The following is a 26,474-nucleotide window of genomic DNA, read 5'->3' on the forward strand; positions in this document are numbered from 1 at the left end:
TATTTGCTGCTACGTAGGTTGGACCATGAGTTGCTTGGACAGATATTGGTTGTTTCCCCCAGTTGCCCATGTAGCACCTTCTGGCACTAGACATGCTGACTGTCTGGGGACTAAGTCTCTCCTGGCTTCCAGCCATGCCATTCCATTTTACATGTCAGCTGCATATGGTGTCTTCAGCAATAGCGTCTTACCATTGACCTTTGGTGGGTCATCAAGTACTCTGACAGAAATCTGTCATTCTTTAGAAAACCTTGTAGGTTTCTCTGATCAAAAGCTCATTGTGGGTGATAGCCCCATGCTGGTACTGGGAGTTACAGGTCAGTGCCCCCTAAGAAAATGAGGGTAAAAGGTAACTAATATATAGGAGTTAGAGAGGCGAGAGAGAGGGAGAGGGAAGGAGGGAGGGAAGATGTAGAGGATTTAGGTAGACTTAATCCTAACTTCTCCAGTGTCTTGTGGTTCAGGTGTTTCCTATAAGGGCCTGGTGAAGGTTCAGCCATTTGGTCTATCTTTTAGGAATAGAATTTTATGGTACCCTTGCCATTTGGGTCTGGATTAGTGTTTCCTACCCCTTTGATGCCCTCTTCTCCCTCCCCATCCCTCCTAGTGTCCAGTCCATGAAATGCTTGCTGGGTATGTAAGGTATCTTGGGTAGATTCAGGTTAGGTGCTGCAGATGAGTGAGACTATGTGGCGATTTTTTTTCTCTGTGATTGGGTAAGTTCACTGAGAATGATCTGTTCTAGGTTCAACCATTTTCCTCAAATTTCTTTGTGTCATTTTTCTTAATTCTGTATAGAATTCCATTGTGTAGATATACCACATCTTAGTTATCCATTCTTCTAGTGATGGACACATTTCACCATGCACTACACTCAAATCCAAATGGATCAAAGACCTCAGTATAAGACCAGAAGCTTGAATACTACTGGAAGAAAATTTAGGAAGTACTTTCCATGATATAGGAATGAAAAAAGACTTCCTGAACAAAAGCCCAGTAGCTCACGATCTTAAACAGTCACTGAACCAATGGGATCATATGAAACTGAAGAGTTTCTTTACAGACAAGCATACAATAAGCAAAGCCAATATATTACCCACAGAATGTGAAAAAATATTTGCAGGTTATCCAACTGATAGAGGCCTAATCTCTAGAATCTACAAAGAACTCAAAAATCTAAACAGTAAGAAGTCAAACACCCCACTTACAAAATGGGGCAAAGAGATGAACAGGCAGTTCACAGAGGAAGAAATACAAATGGCAAACACACACTTAAGAAAATGCTCATCATCCCTAATAATCAGAGAAATGCAAATTAAAACAACTATGAGATTCCACCTTACCCCAATAAGAATAGCAAACATCAAAAAATCAAATGAAAATAAGTGCTAGTGAGGATGTGGAGAAGCAGGAACATTCATCCACTGTTGGTGGGAGGTAGGATGGTACAACCACTTTGGAAAGCAATATGGAGACTCCTGAAAAAGCTGACTATAGAGATACCAACAGACCCAGTTATTCCCTTACTGGGCATCTACCCTAAAACCTTCAAACCACAGGCCAGAGAGATTTGCTCAACCATGTTTGTAGTGGCTCAATTCATAATAGCTAAGAGCTGGAATCAACCCAGATATCCATCACTAGAAGAATGGATAACTAAGATGTGGTATTCTCCTCTTCTGCTTGGAATCTGGTCCCTCTTTTTCAGAGTCTTGCATGGGGGTTTATACGTAATTCTGACATACCAGGTTTCCCATCCACTTTAATCAGTAATCTCATCACATAAACTTCACAATTACTGGACTCGCAGGGATTCCCTCTGGAGAGGCAGGACAGAGATGTCAATGAACTTTACTCCTACCCATGCCCTCAGGACACAGAAAAGCTTCAGCAGATTTCCAACCTGCCTTATACCTCAGTTTCTCTCACCTCTAAAATAAAGAGGTTAGATGGCAGCTGAGTCTGAAGATAACCTGTCACTAACATTCCATGGTGTGTGATGTGTCAAATACTAAATAAGTATGGTCATAAGGGAATGATTGAAGCTGGAGAGATGGTTTAGTGGCTAAGGCACTTGCCTGAGAAGCAAAAGGACCCAGGTTCGATTCCCTATTACCCACATAAAGCCAAATGCACAAGGTGGTACACGCATCTGGAGTTTATTCACAGTGGTTAGCAGGCCCTGGCACACCCATTCTTTCTCTATCTGCCTCTTTCTCTCCCCTCTCAAAAAAATAGGGAATGATAGAACCTAGATTCCATGACCCCTGGAAGACTTTAATAGATAAATCATGAGGAATTCACAAATACCTTAAAATTAGGAGGCAGACCTAGGGAAGGCTTCATTGAAGTGAATTGTTTTGTTGGTGGGAAGAAAACCATAGTCTTCATCAGAGTACAATTTGAAAGACATATATATATATACATATTAAACTCTGACCAAAGATCTTATATAAAGGCAACTTATGGGAGGAAGGGTGCATTTTTCGCTCACAGCTTTAATCTGTTGTCAAGGGGAAGGCATGGACGCAGGTGATTCGACGGTGGCCAAAGTGTGCAGCTGTGACGCCTCACCTCAAAAAAAAATGCCAAAAAAAAAAAAAAAAAAGGGAATGCCGAGTGCAGAAACAGGTGGCACTGAGGCAGGAAGAAAGGACTGCACACATCCATAAGTTCATATTGTTGCTTCTCGGGGTAACCACAGGGGAGACACAGGAGTTGACATTAGACAGGCCTTCCCCCGTCCCTCTTTCCTGTCATCTTAATGCACACCCACAGCTGCCACTGTAAGTAGGAATTGGAGCCACTGTTAATAAAAAAGATTAGTCTAAACAAGGATTTCTCCTTGTCCAGATCTCAGGAAGGGGAGAACCTTCTCATATCTATACCACACTTCTCAGTGTGAGGAGGTAATTAGAAAGCCCTGTGTCCCTCTTTCCAGTCATCTCGGTGATTAAATTGCTTATCTCTCTCTGAGAAAGCAGACCAGGCTCTGTGTTGCTCCTGCTGCCGGTGAGGCATGCCAGAGAAGAGTTGTTTCAGTACCTCAGGTGTCTCTCCTGAATAAAGCTAGCCCAGTTCCTTACAGACATGCCTGTAGCAGCAGCCAAGGTGCACAGGTTCTTAGAATACTGTTGATGCTATCTCCCCCTGTCTCATCTATTTGAATTCCTCATTACTCAGGTCTAAAAGATGCCAGAATTGGTCTTCCTCACCCCCTGGCTGGATGGACAAGTGGATCCTGGCATACAGAGAATCAGTCACACACTAAGGCTATGTTTACTCTGTGCTAAAATGCACATAATGGCCATTTGGGCAAGGAGCTGATGTGGCATGTCTTTGCCCACGTCAGTCCTCTCTCTCTCTCCCTCTCTCTCTCTCTCTCTCTGTCTCTCTCTCTCTCTTTCTCATACACACATTCACACACACACACATTCTCTCTTACACACACACATTCTTTCTCTCTCATTCACATACACATTCTGTCTGTCTGTCTCTCTCTATCTGAAATACTGCCACCATAGCTTCATGCCTTTGGCTTATGCTTTATTTTCTACTAAAACACCCTTACTAAATAGATGCACCTCCCAACTCCTGTTGCTCATGGTATTTGCCATGTGAAGTTTGTAGGAAATATGAAAGATTTATGAGTATAATATGTACTTCACTTATGAATATATCTTCAGTGCCTGGAACCAAAGACTGAAAGGGGGCTAATAATAAGCAATCCTGGCAGGAGATCGTGACTATGTCATAAAAAAGATATACAGAAACAGTCTTTGTCTATATGATGTTAGTAGGTCAGACTTAACGTACTCTCAACCTTATCATACGTATGGTGGGGATAATATCCTATAAGGCTGTCATGTACACTAAATAACTGATACAAAATGAGGCATACAGATCCTGGTGCACTATTATTTTGTGCAGTAAATGGCTTTTCTGTTCTAATAAAATATGAAAATAGAAAAATTTCTCATGAGAAACCCATTCCCTAGTCAGGCTGTGGGCCCAGGAATGCCTGAACACGAGCGCTCATGTTGCAGGGCAGCTCTCAAGACAGGACACAGGGTGGTCAGTGAAAGGTGGTTTTGCAGAGGCAGACGAAGGCTGGGTATCATTTTCCTACTTTCACTAGATGTTCTGATACTGTACTCACTTCTTGCTACCACCTAAAGAATATTCAGAACTTCAGTTATGGTGTCTGGGGATGTAGACCATCAGCACACTGCTTACCTAGAACACACGAAGTCCTGGGTTCCATATACCACACTGCCTAAAACCAAGCATGATGATGCATATCGGCAATCCCAGGACTCAGGAAGAAGACATAGTGAAATGGAAGCCAAGCCAGTCTAGGATACTTTGTCTCAAAAATATTAAAATTTAAAAAAAAAAATCAGTGACCGACTGGTTGCTCTCAAGTCCCCAAAGCTCTGGGGGTGATATGGTAGTTGTGAAAATGGGAAAGCAGGAAATCCAGAGTTTCTCTTAGGCTCATCAAATAGTTGTATGACTTGTGAAGCTTAAATAGCAGTTTCTTTGAGTTGTTACTACAAATGAATTATAAAACTTGTTTCTTCAAGAGTAAGAGTGAAACTCAGAATGATTGGTAAGGGAGTTGCAAGTACACAAGTTAGGAGAAACAATGCTACCACCCACCCGTATTTGCCATGGGCAGTCCCAATAATTTTGGTTCATTTTTGAACCTTCATTATAAACTATCTCTGCTAATCCCACATTTCCTTGTTCCCAGATTGGGGACCGTGTCATGGCATTTGTCAATTACAATGCCTGGGCAGAAGTGGTCTGCACACCGGTGGAGTTTGTCTACAAGATCCCAGATGACATGAGTTTCTCTGAGGCTGCTGCATTCCCAATGAACTTCGTCACAGCCTATATGATGCTCTTTGAAGTTGCCAACCTCCGGGAAGGGATGTCTGTGCTTGTGCATTCAGCTGGTGGTGGAGTGGTAAGTGGACTGCTTCTGATTCACCTTCCTCGTGGTCATGATGGTAGAAATGGAATTGCAGTTTACAGTGAGATTCATATGTAAGTTAAGCTTATAAGCAAGACTAATTTACATCTCTGATAGCATTTTCATGGATGGTGAAAGCCATTACAGATAATGGCATTGGGGTTGTACTGGTTCTTAGATATGGTGCCTCTGAGTCTTAGGTAGGTAGGTCCAAGATGGCATATGAGGACACAGTAATCTCTTGGTATAAGGAAATGCTGTGTCGAACATTGTGAGATGCTTCACAAGTCACATCCTATGGATATTATGTGAAATACCAAAATAGTGGACTATTTACTTTTCAATTAATTGCAGCATGTTTGGTATGATTAATAACATTCCTATTCACTTGTGTTCTGGTATATTTTCTTGAGTGCGTTAAATTTGGAGAGATATTATACTGGTATACTGGCAGTCACATGCAAACCTTAGTATGCCAAGGAGAGTCATTGCACATGGATAAACTCTGTGTGACATCATTTAGGTGAGTCATTGCCAATTGGGTAAATGAAGAAATCACAATTGCTGCTCTAGAATTCAGGAATGGCATCTCTTCCACGATTTAAATATGCCTCAGTGTTTGTCATTCAGTATATATGGTGTGCTCCCACATGGTGGGTATTGTGTGCCAATGTGGTTGGAATTCTAGCCTTTTTAAGAGTAGAAGGTATTATTCTTTAGCTCAACAAATATTTTTAAGCATATACCACACCCTAGACTCTACAGATATATAGACCCACAAGAGAAGGTACTGACACTCCATCTAACAGAACTGATGACCTCAGAGATGTATTCGTCTTTTTTTGTTTTGTTTTGTTTTGTTTTTTGAAGTAGGGTCTTATTCTAGCCCATGCTGACCTGAAATTCACTATGTATTCTCAGAGTGGCCTTGAACTCACAGCGATCCTCTTACCTCTGCCTCCAAAGTGCTGGGATTAAAGGCATGTGCCACCCCACCCGGCAGAGATGGATTATCTCAGAGATATTTTGGAGATTTTTTTTCATTATTGATTTTTTTTTTTTTAAAAAAAGCTAAGCTTTGGAAAACTAGCAAAATCATAGTATAAAGCACACTTCTGTTTTTTCTTTTCTAAGAAAACAAGCTCACATCCAAAACTTCGAAGGCCAAGATATGAAAGTTTAGGAATGCCTTAAGAAGAGTATCTTCAGTCACTTTCAAAAATTTGCTGATGTCTTTTGACCATAAGTAAAGATAAAACAAAAGCTAAATATCCCTTATAAAAGAGATGGATTTCTTTTTTGTTCTAGCAATCTGCTAACAGCCAGCATGCTATTTAAAATATTGGCAAATCCAGTCTTTGGTGTTCAGCATACCAAATGTGTGAGCTATGTTTTCACAATATCAGCACACACTCATCTTTACAGTGTAGATGAATCAGTCTTGTCAAAGGGCAGAACTGGTGATATTTCATTTTTAATTTTTTTTCTCTTTCTGTTTGTTCCTGAAACAAAGAGGAACATATCATGGTTTCATGTTCCACAAAAGAGAAATTATACCTTGGAAATTACCATAATTTGTAACTATACTTTATCCTGGGCTCACAGACACTACCAACAATAAGGACTAAAATGTAAAAGGGGTGAAGGAATTGGGGGAAAGTTACAACAGGGGAAAGGGAGGAAAAATAAGTTAATGGATATAATGTAGTCTATGGTATCCTAAAAGTTTGTTGAAGATGTACAACAATTTTCTCTCTTGGCCTTCTAATAATGAGTGAAAATAAGATAAAATGATCATTCATGTGAGCTAGTGTTCATTTGATAAAAACAAGACTATTACTAGAAAGACTGGAGGACTATTTCTCTGTGGATTCTCTTAAGAAATATGTGCTGGAAAGCAATGAGAACCTCATTAAAACTGTTATGATAAGCTGGGCATGGTAGCTCGTGACTTTAATCTCAGCACTTGGGAGGCAGAAGTAGGAGAATCACCTTGAGTTTGAGATCACTCTGAGGGTACATAGTGAATCCAAGCCATCCTAGGTTAGAATAAGACATTCCCTGAAAAAAATAAAAAACTTATGATAAATGCATTTTCCAAGAAGCTTTTCCTTATGCTGTGCTCCCAATGCTACCCAATAGCATCAATGTAAAGCAAAACTTAATGAAAACAAATATGCCAAAATGAGAAGATGTTGTCTGGGTTAATCTTTACAGGGAGATTAAAGGTGTGGTTGGACCACCCATTTCTCAGGTTGGAGGGTCTCTGCAATAGCACTTTTTCCAGGCAAGATTTGGTAGGTAGAATGAAGAAGCTCAATACCACTATTGAAAAACAAATATGGTCAAGTACAGACTTACATGAACACTCAGGTTGGGGCAAGATTGACCCTATCTTACAAAAATGAAGGAATCAGGTTGGGGAAATTGCTTAGTGGTTAGGGTACTTGCCTGCGAAGCCTAATGACCCTGGTTCGATTCCCCAAGACCCACGTAAGCCAGATGGACAAGAGGCGCATGAGTCTGGAGTTCATATGCAGTAATGGAGGCTCTGATGTGCCTATTCTTTCTCTCTCTCTCTCTCCCTCTCCCTATTTCTCTCTCTATCACTCACAAATAAATAAATAAAAGTAAACCAAAAAAAAAAAAAAAAAAGAAGAAGAAGAAGAAGAAGGAATCCTAAGGAGAGCCTGGGCCACCTACATTCCACAGGGGAATGACCACTGAGTGCCCTGAGTTAGAATCAAGATGATGACTGGCCGCTGTACTCCTTATTTTTTTTTTAAGTATTTATTTATTTATTTATTTGAGAGCGACAGACACAGAGAGAAAGACAGGTAGAGGGAGAGAGAGAGAATGGGCGCGCCAGGGCTTCCAGCCTCTGCAAATGAACTCCAGACGCGTGCGCCCCCTTGTGCATCTGGCTAACGTGGGACCTGGGGAACCGAGCCTCGAACCGGGGTCCTAAGGCTTCACAGGCAAGCGCTTAACTGCTAAGCCATCTCTCCAGCCCCAGGTCTGAATTTTTATTTATTTATTTATTTATTTTTGTAATTCTTTTTTTTTTTTAATTTAATTTATTAGTTTTCTTTTCAGTAAATACAGGCAGTTTGGTACCATTATTTAGGCTCACCTGTGATCTACCCCCTCCCATTAGACCCTCCTTGTTATTGAAAATGGGTCGTGCATTGTGGAGTTAGCCCCCAGTTATTAGTATGATAAATGTCTCTGAAAATCATGACCCAACATGTAACTCTGACATTCTTTCCGCCCCCTCTTCCGCAAGATTTCCCTGAGCCATGTTGGGTTCATTTTTGGTCTGCTTCAGTGCTGAGGTGTTGGGGGCCTCTGAGGCTCTGGCTCTCTGATTTGGTAGGAGTTGATTTTTCTCTGCATTGATCTCCTTCCCCTTTGTGCTGGTATCCAGTTCACAGGAAAACATCACCCTTGCTTATTTCGCCAGTTGTCCTTAGTTTCAGTTGGGCCCCTTCTGAGGTATGTTGGGGCAGCTCTCTTCTTAGGATCTGCATCTATCTGGAAAAGAGAAGCAGATTCTCCAACGGAGAGTAAGTTAGCACCCAGAAAATTGAGATAACACTTACTTTTTTGATAGACAGTTTGATAGGTGTAGGCCCTCTTATACTCCGTGACTGATGGTAGCTTGATATTGTCCAAGCAACACGCTGTACTCCTTATGTGGGAGGCCCCTATGGGTACTTTTGCATGCATTATCTATCACACCTGGACAGGAGTAAAGGGATTTTTCATTATCAGTTGCCAAATCTCTGAAGATAGCCACCCACTATGGTAGGCATGCTAACAGCTCCTGAAGATACTTGAATCCTTGGCATCCATATATTCCCCTACATGGCAAAAAGAATTTTGCAGATGTGATTGCTGTAAGGACCTTGCAATGGAGAGATTACCTTAGATTGTTCTGGTGGGTTCAGCATAACCACAAGGATTCTTGAAGGTGGAAGAGGGAGACAAAAGAATCAGAGAGATTTAAAGATGCTTCCCTGGGTGTATGCTCATGGAAGAAGGCCATGAGACAAGAAATGCAGGTGGCATCTGGATGCTGGGAGAGACAGGAAATAGTTTTCCCTCTAGAGCCTTCAGAAGCAAACGGCCCATTGTTTTGAGCCAAGTGAGATCCATTTTGAACATCAAACTTGTAGAACTATATTTTTTAATTGTGATTTTTTTGAACCACTGAGTTTATAGTAATTTGTTATAGTAGTATAACAAAGCTAATAATCCCATTTCTTTCCAGGCTTATCTCTGTTTGTGCTTTAATCCCACAGTAGTTTAAAGAAAGTATAAGAAGCAAATAGCAGAATTAGGATTTATATCCTAATCTGGCTGATTCTAACCTATTTTCTTTCTACACAGCAGCCCAGATTGTGGAGAGAACATAGTTCACTCATTCCTTCATCTATTCTTTTACTTAATAAATATTTACTCAACTTCTTCCTACTGCTAAATATAGATAGTTTAAGGAGCTGTGAAACTATGGCCCAGGCATATATTTTTCTAACTTGATGTTGATGAGAGAGTAAAGAAGACTAAACCTTGTTAGGATAAAGCTGCCTAAATTGGGTTTCTGTAAAATATACAATCTTAATAGCACCAAGACTGCTTTCCAATTTGCATCAAAGGCTGGGATGGAAAAATTTGCAGGCATCTTGCAAGAAGTACCAACCTTAGCTGTGATTGTATAGACCTTTAATTGGTCAGTGGAAAATAATTCAGTCCAGAGCAGGATCTGTGGTCCTGGAATGGCCCAGATGCTTCCACTGCTCCATCAAATCTTCGAGTGCATTGCTTTCCTCTGACTGTAACATGACCAGATGGCCTGAGTTGATACTGCCCCTAATCAAATCCGGAGAAACTGGTGGAAAAATGGCTCACAACCCCTTAAAAGGAAAGTAACAAAATAAGTAACAAAGTGAGACTCATGGCGGGAACTTCATGGGCTTTGCTGCCAATCTCATTCAGCAAGCCTTATGGATGAGGCTTATGAGTGGATGCATCTGTTTGTTTTTCTTTTTGCATGTGCATGTCTGTGTGTTGTGAATGTTTGTGTCTGCATGTTTGTATGTGTGCAGGTGCAAGTGTACATATGTGCACATGAAGACCAAAGAGCATTTTCTTCACTGACTTTTATCTTAATTTTTGAGACAGAGTCTCTCACTGAACCAGAGGCTCACTGATTCTATCTATCTAGAAATCCCCAGGTATCCTCCTGTCTCCACTTCCTCAGTGTTTTGATTTCATAGGTACAGCATGCTATCACACTTGTCTTTAACATAGGCAGTGGGAAACAAAACATGGTCTTCATGATGGTGTGGAAAGCATTCCACCCACTGATCCATTTCCTTCATATCCACCCCCCCAAGTTGGAATATCTTGATTTGAGTGTGTGCTCACACTCTGGAGAGGGGCATGACGATGACTATGAGGTCATTTGCATCTACTTCTGAGGTTTGATGTTCTCTAGTTTCCAGAGTCCTTTTTCCGTTGTCCCATCATTAGAACAGTAATTCCTGTAACAATGAGCACTACCCACATTTGACAGACATGGGGGTTATGAGTAGAAAAGTCAGGATGGTATGAATATCAGGGCGAGAGTGTGCCCCAGGACCTGCCTGACCCCGAGCTTGCTGCTACTGTATTCTACGTCCCACCTCTAGTCTCAGAAAAACGAGGAGACAGGGATCTCCCTTATAAATGTTCAGAAAATGACTGAGATCACTGTCTTCCTTCCTCTACCCTCCACACAGCCACACTGGCCAGCTATGTTTTTTCAGAAAATACTGTTTCTGAACCTCTGTGCCTTTTTCTCATTGTTCTTTCCAGAATGGTCTTGTCTCCTACTTCATATGTCATCCCCTCTGAGAAGCGATACTATATGCCTTGTTTGAGTAACATTAGTCTTTTCATGAAAGCTATGGGAGAAGCCTTTAAAACAATTTGTTTGTACAGATGTTCATCTTTAAGAAGTGTTTGTGGCCAGAGCTATTATCTAGTAGAAGGCAGGGATGATTGTGTGGTAGAAAGACTCTGCATGCTACCCTCAGCCCCGCAATTTAATAGCTAGTTGAATTTGAGCTTATATACTTCATGTCATCATGTGAGGACTGAGGAAAAAAGTATTAGCATAAGGCCTGACAAACAGTTTATTAATGATTAATGGTAAAGGGAGAAAGAGAGATAAAAGGAGTGGAAAATGAAGGGAAGAACAAGGAAGAAGAGAGAGATCTTTATATTAATAATACTGGTCACAACCTAGATAAGGTCAGACTCTGGGCTTGCCTGTGAGGGGTTACTTAGATTAGGTTAATTGAGATGAGAAGACCCACCTTAACTGTGGATGGCACCATTCCATAGTCTGGCATCCTGGACTCTATAAAAAGAGACCTGTGGGCTGGAGAGATGGCTTAGTGGTTAAGCACTTGCCTGTGAAGCCTAAGGACCCCAGTTCGAGACTTGATTCCCCAGGTCCCATGTTAGCCAGATGCACAAGGGGCCGCATGCATCTGGAGTTTGTTTGCAGTGGTTGGGGGCCCTGGCGTGCCCATTCTCTCTCTCTTTCTCTCTCTCTCTCTATCTCTCTTTCTCTTTCTCTCTCTCCCTCTTTCTCTGTCTGTCACTCTGAAATAAATAAATAAAAATGAACAACAACAACAACAAAAAGAAACCTGGCTGAGTAGCACCATTCATCACTCTTTACTTTTTAAAATTTTTCTTATTAGTTCTGTACACAGTGTGTATGCAGCCATGTTGGTACCATTGTCAGCCTCTTCCCTGTCTAACCCCCCACCCACCCACAGAAACCCTCCTTGTTGGGGAATATGGGTCATGCATGATGGGGTTAGCCATCAGTTATGGGGAAGAGGCAATGTCTCTGTGCATAATGACCCGATTTGTGGCTCTAAGAATCTTTCTGCCCACTCTTCCGCAAATTTTTTGACTGGACACAATGTGACAAGATTCCTCAAGCCCCTGTGATTATTCCTTCCATTCCATGATAGAATCTTTAATTGAAAGCCAAAATAACTTCTTCCTCCTTAAAAAAAAAATAATAATAACAGTTGGAGGAAAGACAGGTGCTATTTCAGTGAAGAGACACTTGGAGATGTGGGAATTTTTAAATGTGCTACTAATTCTTCACCCCTTGCAGAGCAGCTCTTCAGTTTTTCCCACTAAGAGGATGTGTTAGAGATAGCTCAATGGCAGCTGGATTTCCTTCCATCCTGGCTTTGTTGCAAATCAAAGTACTGAATACAGTATATCTGAGTCTGCACTGGGTCGGGATGAGGTTTTGTCTCCAGGCCCCCAGCTGAAACACTGGGGAGGAAAGACAAGGACACTGGGAGAGCCCACTCTAAGAGCAGCTGCCCGAGCTGGGATGTGGACCTTGGGCAGGAAAGTAAGCTAGCTTAACTTTCAGCAGATGCTAACGGGCTACGACTCAGTGACTAAATTCCATTCATTATGGATGGGGCACTTCTCAGGGTCATTCAGACCCTGTGCCAGGAGCAACCACAGAAAGGCAAGGGAGGATCTATAGAGGCCTTGTGAGCTTTTCCACAGTGTCCCATGGGCCTAAGAGCTGGTGGTCCCCCATCAGTGATGGATTAGCCATATGTTGCTTTGACATTAAGCATTCAAAACATAAAACAGACAAGATCCTCAGTATGTTAAATTATTTAGACCTGGAGGACATACATACCATTTCAGCAAGAGTCTGCTTTGATACACGAGTGAATTTTTTCCCAGGTAGTGGGGACTGAGCCCAGGACCTTGCACATGCCAGGCAAGCACTCTACCAACTGAGCTTTATCCCCAGCCCTAGGAGTGTACTTTTATTTTTAATTTTAAAGGTTTTTTTTAATTTGAGTGCGCATTTTTAATGGAGGAAAATTTATTTTCTCAAGGTACCATTCCATCATGGCAAGGAAGATATGGTAGAGCAGTATCATGGCAGACAGGAAGCAGAGGGAATGCCTGCCCTGGAGATCAAAACAAACCACGACTGCCCATGAGAACCACCCACCCTCTACCCAGCTACTCAAGCCAACAACCAACAGCAGAGTTAGCTCTTTTCCAACTTTATACAAGTTTCCAAATCTTATGACCTATTATTCATTCAAAGATAGGTCATGGGAGTCTATTTACTCAAAACGTTACATTAAGTGCCAGGGAATTTAGCAGAAAATAAGGCAGATTCTCTTCTGTTCAGTGAGAGGTCCTACCATAATTCAAAGATGGACATGGCTAGCTTTGCCATGTGCTTTCAGAGAAGCTTTTAGGAGTGTTTATGACAAAGAAAGAGCCTGGGCTACAGCAGAGCATGAAATTAGGGAGCCAGTTCCTCAGGGCAAGTGGCATTTGCACACCAAGCTGAGAGTAATATCCAGGTGAATTAGACAATAGTAGAGGTGAAGGCTTTCATGAAAAGTGGAGATGGATGAGCTACTTAATGAGGGTGGAGGCTTAAAAGTGAAGTTGGCTTTGACTTTCATGAGAAGCAGGAGATAGCCCTTGATGTAAAGAACTCCAGAGGCTCCAAGAAGACCACGTGAGCAAGGGGAAAAAGGGATACTTCTATCATTTCTTATGTCCACCCACCTCTCTGTGTCCTGCCTACTGCTGTGGTATTGCAGCCCCAATATTGCTTATCTAGGTTATATTAGGAGCTATCTAATGAGATTTCCCCATGCAATGTCATCTCTTTTTAAATTATTTATTTATTTATTTTAGGCAGTATCTTACTATGTTGCCTGGCTGGCCTGGAACTTGCTATATAAGTAAGCTGGCCTCAAACTTGTAGCAATCCTTCTGCATCTGCATTTCAAGTGCTGGGATTCCAGGCATGTGCTACCAGGCCTGGTCCTCTCTTTATTTTTCTGGCTCTTTGCTGCAATCAAGATGGTTCTCTCAGCCCACCAGTCTGTTCTTGTCACCCCTTTCTATAACAGGCAGTGGTTCCTGCGGTTCTCAGTAAATTCAATCTCTGTAACTTTTTGGAAAGTTTGGCCTACATGATCAGAGCATCCTCCCTGGTCATTTCTCCATGGTCCTCCTTAACACTAGGACATAACTTAGAGTATCCACAGATGGTGTAGAAAAGATGGCTAGATGATCACCTACTCTATGGTCTGCTTCCTATAAAACTCTGTCCAGACAAAGAGCCCTAAATGTGTCTCCCCCTCAAATCTACCTGGGACCATGTACCCAGTTTGGGCCATGGGATGTAGGCAGAGGTTATACAAGGCACACCACTTTGTGCATCTTCCTGATGTGCCCCACGATTCCTCTCCTAGTTTTCTGAAAGTGCTGAGTTCAACCTGAGAACCATACTGAGCATGACAATGCTTATGTCAACCTGGGACCCAAAGAAAACTGTTCTTTCTTCCCCTACCACATCTTGTTCCTGCCCCACTGCCAAATAGACTTCACATGATCAAGGGGGGGGGGGAGAGAAACTTCTAATATCTTAAGCTACTCAGATTACTGGGGTCATCTGTTCCAATAGCTGGTACTCCCTTAAGTCAGTGAAGGATGGTGTGATGGTCAGTCTCAGCCGTCAACTTGAGAGGATTTAGAATCATCATAGAAATGAATTTCTGGACATATATGTCAAGGATTTTATTTTTAGAATAAGTTAATTATTTAGGTGCCAAGTCCCATCTAAATGAAGGCAGCACCATCCTATAGGCAAGATATCCCTAGACTGCATAAAAAGGGGAGAGCTGGCTGAGTACCAGCATTCATCTCTCTGCTTCCTGACTACAGACCAAATGTGACCAGCTGTCTCATAATCCCACTGCCATATCTTCCCCATAATGATGAACTGAAGTCCCTCAAAATGTAGGAAAAAAAAAAAAGAGTTCTGCTTTCAGTTGCTTTGTCAGGTATTTTGTTGCAGTAATGAGAAAAGCAATTCCTGCAGTTACAGTCCAGGTCCAAAGACCACTGCCCAAAGCAGCATTTACCTTCCATTTCCTCCTTAGTATAATGAGGACAAGAACAACCCAGCCACTCCTCAGGTGCTCCCTGTGCATGTGAAATGAGTGATGATTAAGGGGCACTTAACACAGGAGAGGATCGGGCATCAAGTCTATACTAGCAATTATTATTGTTAAGTGTTCTTTGCCTTATTTCATCCCAGCCCCTCGACGCAGAAGAGCCTCATCTTATTACTTTTGTGCATGGTCCCTGCTATCTATGTATAATAAATGTTTGTTTATCAAAAAAAAATGTTATAGGGCTGGAGAGATGGCTTAGCGGTTAAGCGCTTGCCTGTGAAGCCTAAGGACCCCGGTTCGAGGCTCGGTTCCCCAGGTCCCACATTAGCCAGATGCACAAGGGGGCGCACGCGTCTGGAGTTCCTTTGCAGAGGCTGGAAGCCCTGGCGCGCCCATTCTCTCTCTTTCTATCTGTCTTTCTCTCTGTGTCTGTCGCTCTCAAATAAATAAAAATTAAAAAAAATGTTATGTGCTATATTCAGTGAAAATATGGTAGAAGAGTGAGCTTTTGAGTTAAAAAGAGCCCTGCCACTGAATTAATCTGGTGCAGAAGGTGGGGAGAGAATCATTGTCAGATTTTTTGTAAATTTCAGTCCATTGGACAGTGTTAGGGCATTCTTGCTCATGATAGCCAATGTCCTGAATATCCTTCCAAGAGTACTTTTTCTGCTTCTGGTGTATAGTTCTAGATGAATGGGGTCTTCTTTCACAGTCCCTATGCCTATTCCACTCATCATTCCTCTAGCATCCAATGGCCCTGTTCTTTTAAAATATTTATTTATTTATTTATTTACAAGAAGAAGAGAGAGAATGGCTACTCCAGGGCCACCTGCCACTGCACATGGACTCCAGATGCATGTGCCATTTTGTGTATCAGGCCTTATGTGAGTATTGGGGAAATAAATCAATAACCACAGGCTTTATGAGCAAGTGATTTTCACTGCTGAGTCATAGTTCCAGCCCCCAGTGGCCCACTTTTGCTGAGTTACACATCCATATCCTTTAGTGCTCCAACCAGCAGCCACTTGCATGGGGCTGCAGAGCTGGCAAGAGGCAAAGATATCACCAACTATAGCCAATCTCCAGCTATGCACTAAGCTCTTTGAAGCATTATCCTTTGTGTGTATGTGTGTTCTTTGTATTCAGCTCCTTTGTGCGCAGAGTCACATGTGTGTACAACTATACACGGAGGCCAGAGGACAACTTTGGGCATCATTCCTCAGAAATGCCATCTACCTTTTTTTAGAAATAGGTCATTCCTTGGCTTGGAGCTCATCAAACAGGATAGGCTGAGCTGGCTAGTGAGCCCCAGGGATCTACCTGTCTCCATCTCTCCAGCCCTACCATTACATGAGCATGTCGCCATCCCCAGAATTCTGCATGGGCTCCAGGAATCAAGACTCAGGTCTTCATGCTTATACAGTAAGCACTTTACCAACTCAGCTATCTCTCCATCCCTAAAACATTATTCATTTAGCCCTTGTTGCAGTCAGGTTCTCATTGCTGGCAGAAAGCACCTGACCAGGAGTAGCTTGTGGGGCAAAAGGGTTTATTTTGGCTTATAGGATCAAAGGGAAGCTCAATGATGGCAGGGGAAAACAAAAGCATGAGCAGACGGTGGATGTCACTTCCTGGCCAACATCAGGTGACAACCATAACAGGAGAGTGTGCCAAACACTGGCAAGGAAAAACTATAATACCAACAAGCCAACCCCCCAAAATACACTGCCTCCAGGAGGCATTAATTCCCAAATCTCCATCAGAAGGGACATAGATTTCAGAACATATGTGTATGGAGGATACCTGAATCAAACCACCACATTCCACCCTGGCCCCCATAGACTGATAACCATCCATGATGTAAAATGCAATGCATTCAGTTCAACTTTAAAAGGCTCCATATTTTTAATCAATCCAAATGATGTTCAAACATTCCCATAGTTCAAGATCTTTTAACTGAGCCATAATACTGAAAAAAAAAATCCCCTCAAAATCCATAATGGCACAGAATAAACATTCACACTGCAAAAGATGACATTGGGCATAGCAAAGAAATAGTCAATCAATACAAGATTTAAACAGAGCAAACATCAAAGTCTATAGATACAAGTCTAACAACTCTAGTCAGTGACAAGTCTCCAAGTTCAATAATTCTAATGAGCAACAAGTCTCTGTAGTGCCAATTCCACCCCTCCTGCTAGACTACTCACAGTCCTGGAAAACTTCATCAGAGCCAGCAGCTCTCCTTAGCAGCCATCTTGTAGTACCAGAATCTCCACTGAAACCCATAGTCCATCCTCACAGATCCCTTGGGTCTCCATGCAAGCATCCAGCAAACCTGCTTCACACTGCCCATGGCCATTTCCAAAGCACAAGACCATGTTGTAAATTCAATGACCCTCTCTTTCCTGCATCTCTTATACTCCATAATACCAGGTGGAGTACAAATTTGTTAATCCACTGGGGAATAAAGCAGATGTTGAAGAATAGGACACTCTTTGAGCATTCAGCCCCTTAAAAAAAAACTGCATTCTTCTTATGGTACCAATGCAGGTCAGCTGGCCCAATCTCAATGGTTGTAATCTCTCCTGTAATTGCAGCTGAGTGGGCAGCAATTTTAACCCCAAGATTTCATTTCTGTGCCATATCCCTCTGTTCACACCAATCCATTTCTATGCAAAATTACCCTGCAACAGTTTTTATGACACAGGCATAACAGCAAGCTACTCACACAAACTGCTTCTAGCCCAGTCCACACAAAGTTCTTTCTCAGTGTCATAAGCCAAACCTCACAGTCCTTAGTTCTTACAGCATTCAAGTCTTTCAACTCTGACCAGAATAGTCCATTAAGCTGTACTTATAGCACTGCAAGGCATCTCATAGGATAAATTTTCAAATCTTTCCATATTCCTCTTGAAAATCAGCTCCAAAAGGCCAAAGCCACACAGTCTAGTGGCAAATGACCCCACTCCTGGTACCAACTTTACTGTTGCAGACAGGTTCACATTGCTGGCAGAAATCACCTGACCAAGAGAATCTTTTGAGGAAAAAGAGTTTGTTTTGGCTTATAGAGCTGAGGGTAAGCTCCATGATGACAGGGGGAAATGATAGCATGAACAGAGGGTGGACATCACCTCCTCACCAACATCAGGTAGAGAGCTGCAACAGGAAAGTGTGCCAAACACTGGAAAGTGGAAACCAGCTACAATACCCACAATCCTACCCCCCAAAAATACATGCCTCCAGGAGGCTTTAATTTCCAAATTACTATCAGCTGGGGTCCTAGAATTTAGAACACATAAGTTTATGGGGGACACGTGAATCAATCCACAACACCCTTCATTGAGTCCTTCTTATTGGAGCCTATGTAATAGTGTAGAGAGAATATTACAAACTCTCAGTCTAGGATCCTTGAATTTTTTTATTTCCAGGCTTATATTTCTAACCATTTTATTTATAAAGTGGGAGATATGTAGCTGTCAAGTTACATCATGAATCTAGAGCAACATCCAGAACACCATCAATTTCCAATAATGTTTAACTCTTATCATCTCCTAGATTACGAGTTTTGATGTTTTTCCAATGTTATGATGTTCACTTGTCATAAGTCAAACTTGAACCCAAATAGGCTAGTGACTCCCAAAACAGTGCTGTTAATAGTACCCTATAGCAAAGGCCTCAGAAATGCCTGCACTTTTCCTCATTTCTTCTGCCTGGCCCACTTGGAACCACAGGGTAAGAGAAATTTTGCTGTAGCAAGACACTTGGTCCCTAAGGGCCTGTATGACAGAAAGCAGAACTGCTTAAAAGTTAAAAAGAACAAAGTGGCTCTGTCATGTCCTTCATGAATAATTGAAGAGACAAAGATTCACTGTGTCTTTGCTTTAGCAGAAAGGACCATGACTGGGGTTAAGACCCTCCTCTAACTGGCAACTATTGTAAGGGAGCACTTGACTTCCTAAGATGTCCAACATGCTACTAAGATATAACATGAGACAGATCCTATGGTGGTTTGAATTAAATGGTGCTCATAAATTCATATGTTCTAAAGTATTGGTCCCCATCTAATGCAAAGTTGGTAGGTGGAGCCTCTCAGGAAGAGGTGTGTTATTGGGGTCAAGCTTAGGGATATTGTATATAGTTCTCCCTTGCCAGAATTCAGCTCATTCTTCTACTACTCTTTTCTATCTGCCACGGGAAGGGAGATAATGTTCAGCTTGTGTTCATGCCATGTTTTCCTCTGTTACTATCAAGCTTCCCCAAGAGACTATAAGCAAAATAAAAACTTTCCTCCCATAAGAAGCTTTGGGCAGGGTACTTTGTCCCAACAACAGAAAGGTAACTACAACAGAAAATTTATACCAAGAGATTGAGGTTATTTCTGCTAGAAAACTGACTGTATGGCTTTTGGCTTTGGGGAACTGATTTGTGGGAATAATTTGGAAGGTTTTTAAACCATGGCCTAAGAGATGCCTTGTAGTATTGAAGGCAGAGTTTGATGGGCCATTCTGTTCAGAGATTAAGGAATTAAATGCAAGAAGAACTATGGACTGTGAAAGGTTTGATTAAGAGGGGGGAAAAGAGCTTTGTCTGGACAAGGCTAGAAGCAGTTTGTGTGAGAAGCTTGTCGCTTTATGCTAATGTCCCTAGAACTTGAGCAGGATTCGATTTAGAAGAAATGAACTTGTATATGCAGGATATGGCACAGAAGGAAATGAAAATCATGGGCTAGAAACAACAGCTCAGTTTAGCTGCAGTTGTTTGAGAAATTACCATCACATAAACTGGAATAGTAGCTCTGTATTGGGACATCAGCAAGAATGATGACTGTTTTGAAAGTAGGAGGTCAGAATGCTGAGGATACTTCCTGCTCTTCAAAGTTGGCTTTATTGCCCCATGAATTAACCATTCAGTAGCCTACCTGGTACTATGGGAGTATAACAAGTGCAAGGAAAAATATAGGTCATTAGATTTGCAATGTGATTTTTGTTTGGAAATGGCCTCTGAGCAATGTGAGACAGGGTTGTTGGAGTCCCTGTGTGGAAACCCAATGTAGCCATAAGGATGAACCATGAGTTACCATGGAGAACCTAAGATTATTGAGATCCCAGGACTGCAGTAGTGCTGTCCAGGAGAGCTACTGGCTTGGAATTGATTGTTTCCTTGTCTGTGAGCCTAGCTTGAGGAGTGGAATTGGAACCCCAGAAACTTTGTTTTGGGTCACAGGTGGACATGAGACTGCAGTATTTGATATCTTTCCTTTTTTATTTTAGATCTTGCATTGGTTCAACCTTTCCTTGCAGTGCCATTGTTTGAAGTGTGAATATCTGAGCAATTATTTGTTTTTAGTTTTACAGGCTTAGAGTTAAGAGACCTTGGACTATTGGGGTGTTTGGACAATGTTAGGATTGATTAAAATAAACTATGGGGACTTTTAAAGTTAGACTGAATGCATTTTAAATCATGGATGGTTGTGAGTTTATAGGGAACCAGATATATATAGAAGGTGGCGATTTGAATCATATGGCCCCATAAATTTATGTGCTCTGACTCCTTGGTCCCAAGATGATAGCAGTTTGGGAGGTGGAACGTTGCTGGACAAAGTGTTGTTAGGGGTGAGCTTAGTTGTGTTATATCCAACTCTCCTTTTCCAAAGGTTGGTTCACTGTCCTGTTGCTATTTTCCACTTGCTGTGGCACCTCTGCTTATGGCATGTTTTCCCCTGCCACCATGAAACTTCATTTTTAAATTTATTTTTATGAGTTCTGGACATACTTAGTATGTCAACAACACATGTTGGTACTATTCGTTCTCTCATCCCTGCTCCTTTTCCAAAGGAGCCCTCCTCATAGAGGATTCAGGTCATCCCCATTGGGATTATGAGTCATGCATTGTGGGGGCAGAAGTCAGTTATGGGGGAGAGGCAATGTCTCTGTGCATGATGTCCCAACTTGTGGCTCAAACAATCTTTCCACCTCCTTTTCCACAAAATTCCCTGAGCCACATTGGGTTCATTTTAAGACTACTTCAGTAATGGGCTCTTAGGAGCCTCTGGATCTCTGGTTTGGTAGGTGTTGATTGTCATGAGTGTCTATCTCCTTCATCCTTGTGCTGGTATCAGGTTCACTGAGAAAGCAGCATTCTTGCTCATTTTTACAATTCCTCTGTGGTTTCAGCTGGGGCTGGGCTGCAGTGTGATGGGTCATTTATCTCCGCAGGTCCCACTTCCATCTGAAAAACAGAATCAGATTATCCAACAGAGAATGAAGTCAGCACAGGTTAAATGGGATAAGCATTATTAATTTACAGAGAATTTAATGGGTGTAGATCCTCATAGCCCAAGATTAGTGGGAGCTTGATATTGTAAAGCAAAATCATCATCTGGATATGATTCTGACTTTTAAGACTATAAAATAAAATAAAACGTTCCTTCCAAAAGCTGCTGTTGGTAGGGTACTTTATCCCAGCAATGAGAAGATAACTACAACAGGGTCCCAAATCACTGTCTCCCATAACATCTGATGTAGCTATCTAGGACTGGCTTTTTCATGCCAGAAATATGCTGCATAGGTGTATGTATGTGTGTATGTATGTATGTATGTACATATATATGTATAAAATTAAACATATTTCTAAGCTGCTCTGTCTGTACTTGGCAAAGCCTCACTTGATCTCTATTTGAGTTGCTTTTAGATCCTGGACAGTAAATCATGATTGGCTTAAAGAAAGTGCCTTTATCATAAATATTGTAAAGGTTGTGTATTGCCTCAGAGGCAAGATTCATTCACTCAATATTTCCTGAATAAATATATCACCTCTTGGGAATAGAAGAGCTTAAAAGGTTGAGCTCTGTAATTTCTATATGTTGTCTGTGAGATGGAAATTATTACAGTTCCATTTAAACAGAGGTAATGGAGACACAGAGAAATAACTTGCTCAAATTCACCTTGTTCTGAAAAGAGAGAATTGCTGGTATGTGAATTCTCTTTGAATACAGATCTCAAATTTAGTTTTTTGTTGTTGTTTTTGTTGTTGGTGGTGGTGGTGGTAGTGGTGGTGTGTGTGTATGTGTGTGGTTAGTGTAGGCATTCATGTGCCATGGTGTGCATATGGAGGTCAGGAGACAACCTTGGGTGTCAGTCCTCATCTTCTACCTTGTTTGAGACAGTCTTTTTTTTGTTGCTGTTCATTGTTTTGTTTCCTAGGCTAGCAGACTCCCACATTTCTGGACAATTGTCCTGTTTCTACCTCCCATCTTCCTGGGATTAAAGACACTCACTGTAGTGCATGTGGCTTTATGTGGGTTCTGGATATCCAATCTTAAGTGCTCACCTTGCCCAGCAATTACTTTATCCAATGAGCCATATGCCCATCCCTAAACCCAATGTTTTAAGTGCTAGGTTGTGCCATCCATTGGGTTATTTGGAGAGAAATTCTTTTTCTTCTACTTGGAGTGAGATGGAATGGATTTTCTTCCATGGCTTTATTGGGGGACATTCTTCTAAGTTGAGAACACCATGAGCTTGTCCAGGAGCTGAGAGATCATCAAAAGGATGGTGGCCAATAGTCTGATTTCTCAGGGAGTCAAGAAGAGTCTGTGCTGGCTCCACTCTTACCCTTCACTATTGAGCTGAAATTAAGCCCCTGGCAACTATGTCCAAACAGGCAAGGAGTATGTACTACTTTAATGCCTATATCCTGACAACTGAGCCCCCACCCAACATATTCATGTAGCCTGACACATATCTGTAAAAATAATAAGGGAATCAAAGAAATGAAAACAAAGATACCAAAAGATAGATTTTGTTATTGAAAGAGTGTTGGACTTAGATTTCTAGATTCTAGATTAGGTCTAGGGTTCACCCTATCTTCTCTGGCTTCTAAGTAAGAGACCTGGAACAAATTCTCACTTTCCTTTGACTTTGTTTTTTCATCTGTGAACATAGGTCTCATGCACATGTCATAGTTGTTTTGTATGTGTATGTGGTGTATGAATGTGTATATGAGTTTTCATATGTGCATTGGTGCACATATGAAGAGGAGTACACGCACATGTGTGTGTGTTGGGGGCCAACATCAGCCGTCTCTAATACTTGATACCATACTCATCAAGACAGATCTGCCTCTGAGCCCAGAGCTCACCAGTTCAGCTAGTCTAGCTAGACCATGGGGGTCCCTGTCTCTACCTCCTGATTACTGGAATTAGAGGCGTGTACCACTGTACCTGGTGTTTATGTGGATTATGAGGATCTGAACTCAGGTCCTTGTGCTTGCCGTGCCAAGTGCTGTACTGACTAAGCCATCTCATTAGTCCCATCTTAAAATTTTTATGTGTTGTTTTATATGACAATTGTATAATTTGGGGGTTAGTGTGTTCTCTAGCATGTAGAAAAGTCAAAGGTTAACTGTTATTATTACTAGTATTATTATCAACACATCATTATGATCACCATTATCCAATCAGGAAATATTGTGCACTGATACTTGAGCATTTATAGCCAGAAGCATGAGGGCAGCAAGTACTGGAGTCTAAAGGTTGCCATCTGGAGTAAGGGAAAATGGAGCGAATCTTACCCAACCCCCTTTGGGTATCTTCTCTGGCAGCATCTGCATGGTCCTCTCCTTACTTAGTTCAGAAAGCTTACCTTCTCCTTTCCATGACTCCTCTACTTGGTTCACAGCTCTGCTGAGTGCTCAAAGAAAAAACTAATAAATACTGATGGGTTGGATACATGGATGGACCATGAGGCTGATGAATTCTCATTTCTTCTTCAGCCACTTAAACTCCCCCAGTGTATTAAAACACCCAGGATATACGGTAACAAAAACATCAGAATAACTTTACAACATGATCATGAGCTGGCAAGCATTGACTTTGTCATTAGTCCTTAGTTGGCAATGTCAAGGAGAGAAAAGCAAAATTATTGTGTTCAACTTAAGGGAATATAAATTAAAGATTAACGGGGTTACTTGGGCAAAATAGTTAACCTCCCCATACCTTGATTTCCTCAGCTTCATAGTAAAGGTTAAAGTGTTGATGTGAAAATCAAGTGTGTGTGTGTGTGTGTGTGTGTGTGTATAGGGATGCACACATATACATATACATACATGCATGTACATATATATGTGTGTGTGTGTGTGTGTAAAATAATGCAAAAATAAATTTCAAAGAATTTTTCTATGCCAGAAGCATCACCTGTGAACTTGTTAGAACTCAATCCCATGGAAACAAAAACTGTCAGTGGGGCCAACAATCTGGGTTTTAATTTAATTTTATTTTTTAATTTATTTATTTATTTATTTGAGAGCGACAGACACAGAGAGAAAGACAGGTAGAGGGAGAGAGAGGGAATGGGCGCGCCAGGGCTTCCAGCCTCTGCAAACGAACTCCAGACGCGTGCGCCCCCTTGTGCATCTGGCTAACGTGGGACCTGGGGAACCGAGCCTCGAACCAGGGTCCTTAGGCTTCACAGGCAAGCGCTTATCCGCTAAGCCATCTCTCCAGCCCCAATCTGGGTTTTAATGAGTCATCCAGGAGCTGTTAATGTATGCTCAAGTTTGTGGACCATGGCCTCCCAGAAGAAAATCTGACACAGACGTTCAGTAAGAGTTAGATACATAACGCATGGTGTTAACATGCAAAACAGTTTATTTGAAGAATGCATTGTTATGCATTTCAATCCTTTGAATCAGCATATGTTAGTTTATTATGGCATAGAAGTTAAGAGTTCTGGAGGGAGGCTGACTTGCATTTACATCTCAGCTACAGTACCCTGGGACTGGGTTGCTTCCTCTCTCAACCTCAATTTCCTCCTGTGTAAAATTAGCATAGTAACACTTCCCTCCCTAGATTGCTGTGGAGTTTAATGAGATGTATAAGGAATTGTCAGCACAGTACCAGCTCCCCATAACTGGTGCTATAATTATGTCCAAATCATGCTATACTTCAGAGATAATAGGTAATAGAATAATTATCCCATATGTGTTTTAGTGTTTGCTAATGCAAGCAGATGAGCAACCCAGCATATTATTTAGAAAGAGGGGTGGACAGGGAAGTCCTCACAAAGTGACTCTTATCTGTGTCCCACTTGATGGTTCTTTCACTTACCCAAAACCAAACCTATGACCTCTTTCCCTTTTCAGCTTTCCTGAGGCCATGCCTGTCCACATCCTTCCTAACATCCTTCCCAATGTGGAGAAGGACTGACTTCTTGTTGTAGCATGAAGTCAGGAATTAGTGACTGATAGTAATATTCCTTAGTGTAAAGTAATGAAAGAATCAACCTTCAAGTACTGTATAAATATTGCTTATGTTCAGATTTTTGTTTTAGGTCCATAAAAATCTATCAGGCATTCATGTCTATGTTCCTTTCTCTGATTGATTGATGATTGATTGGTTCAAGGTCGTGTTATGTGGTCCAGGCTGGTCTCAAACCCATGATCCTACTGCTTCAGCCTCCCATGTGCTGGGATTATAGTCATGCCCTACTGACACAGGTCTGCTGTCCTGGGAAGGATTACGTAGTCACAAAAATGCAAGAAACTTCTTACCAAAGAGTTGAAAATGCAAGTTCAGAGAAAGGTGAATTATAAATTATAATCTTTATTTTAGGGAGAATTAAGATGGAAAGCAAAGCAGGAAGTCCTGAGCCAAAATAAATTCTCTCCCTTCAAAGTCAGGCAGGGAAGTGAGAGGGAAGACTGAAAAGATCCTCCTGACATAGTGGTGGAAGGAAAGAGATCAGGAGGCCAGGAGAGATCAGGAGAGCCAAAAGGGGCCAAGAGAACTAAGAGATTTTCACATGTTTCAGGCTCATCTATATGGATCAAACATCAAATGAGAATGTGCCTCACTGTTGGACTCACCTATGTAAGGGAGGGACCTGATTGGTTGGTGGGTTAGAGGGTGAAATGGGGAAAGGTCAGCCTACAGGTATGCTAATTAATCCCAGAAAAAGTTGAGAAAAAAATCACAAAGTTATTGCTAGAGTTGATGCTTATAGCTATATTGGATGAGACTGGATCAGATGTGTGGATTCTATTCTTGCTAGAGTAGGCAAGTTGTATCCATGTCTCCATGGCCAGTCTCCAACTAACTACCCATCAGGAAAAAAGACCCCCTTACTCCTAATATGTATCACTGCTATGCCTGGCTCACGTCTCTCTTCATCTTAGAACATACATTCAGTTTTAATTGGCATGAGAAAATACTAGGGGCCAATTGCAGTTATAAAATTCACAGCCACTTAGCAACAAATATATTTATTTGCTCACATAGTAATAGAGGACAGTGACTAGGTTCTATGCTTAGCAAATATGGATTTAATTCCTGACCCTACTACTTGCTGACTTTTAGTCTTTCTTATCTTCTCCAAATCTCAGTTTTGTCACTTTTAAAGTGAGTTTAATGCACTTTAAGTATTCAGCAAAAAGTCTGGAATATTTAGCTTTTACTTTTTGCA

The 26,474-nt window shown here is 41.5% G+C and overlaps 1 protein-coding gene across 1 annotated transcript in view; it reads left to right on the forward strand.

Moving 5' to 3' along the window:
- Vat1l (vesicle amine transport 1 like) overlaps positions 1-26,474 on the forward strand; it is a 209,189-nt gene that overhangs the window by 33,154 nt on the left and 149,561 nt on the right. The window contains exon 3 of the mRNA XM_004659597.2: positions 4,757-4,972. Within this exon, the coding sequence (XP_004659654.1) occupies positions 4,757-4,972 (216 nt within the window). The remainder of the gene's footprint in view (positions 1-4,756; positions 4,973-26,474) is intronic.

Source organism: Jaculus jaculus, chromosome 1, assembly GCF_020740685.1.
Source record: "Jaculus jaculus isolate mJacJac1 chromosome 1, mJacJac1.mat.Y.cur, whole genome shotgun sequence".
In the NCBI taxonomy this organism is placed as follows: domain Eukaryota; kingdom Metazoa; phylum Chordata; class Mammalia; order Rodentia; family Dipodidae; genus Jaculus; species Jaculus jaculus.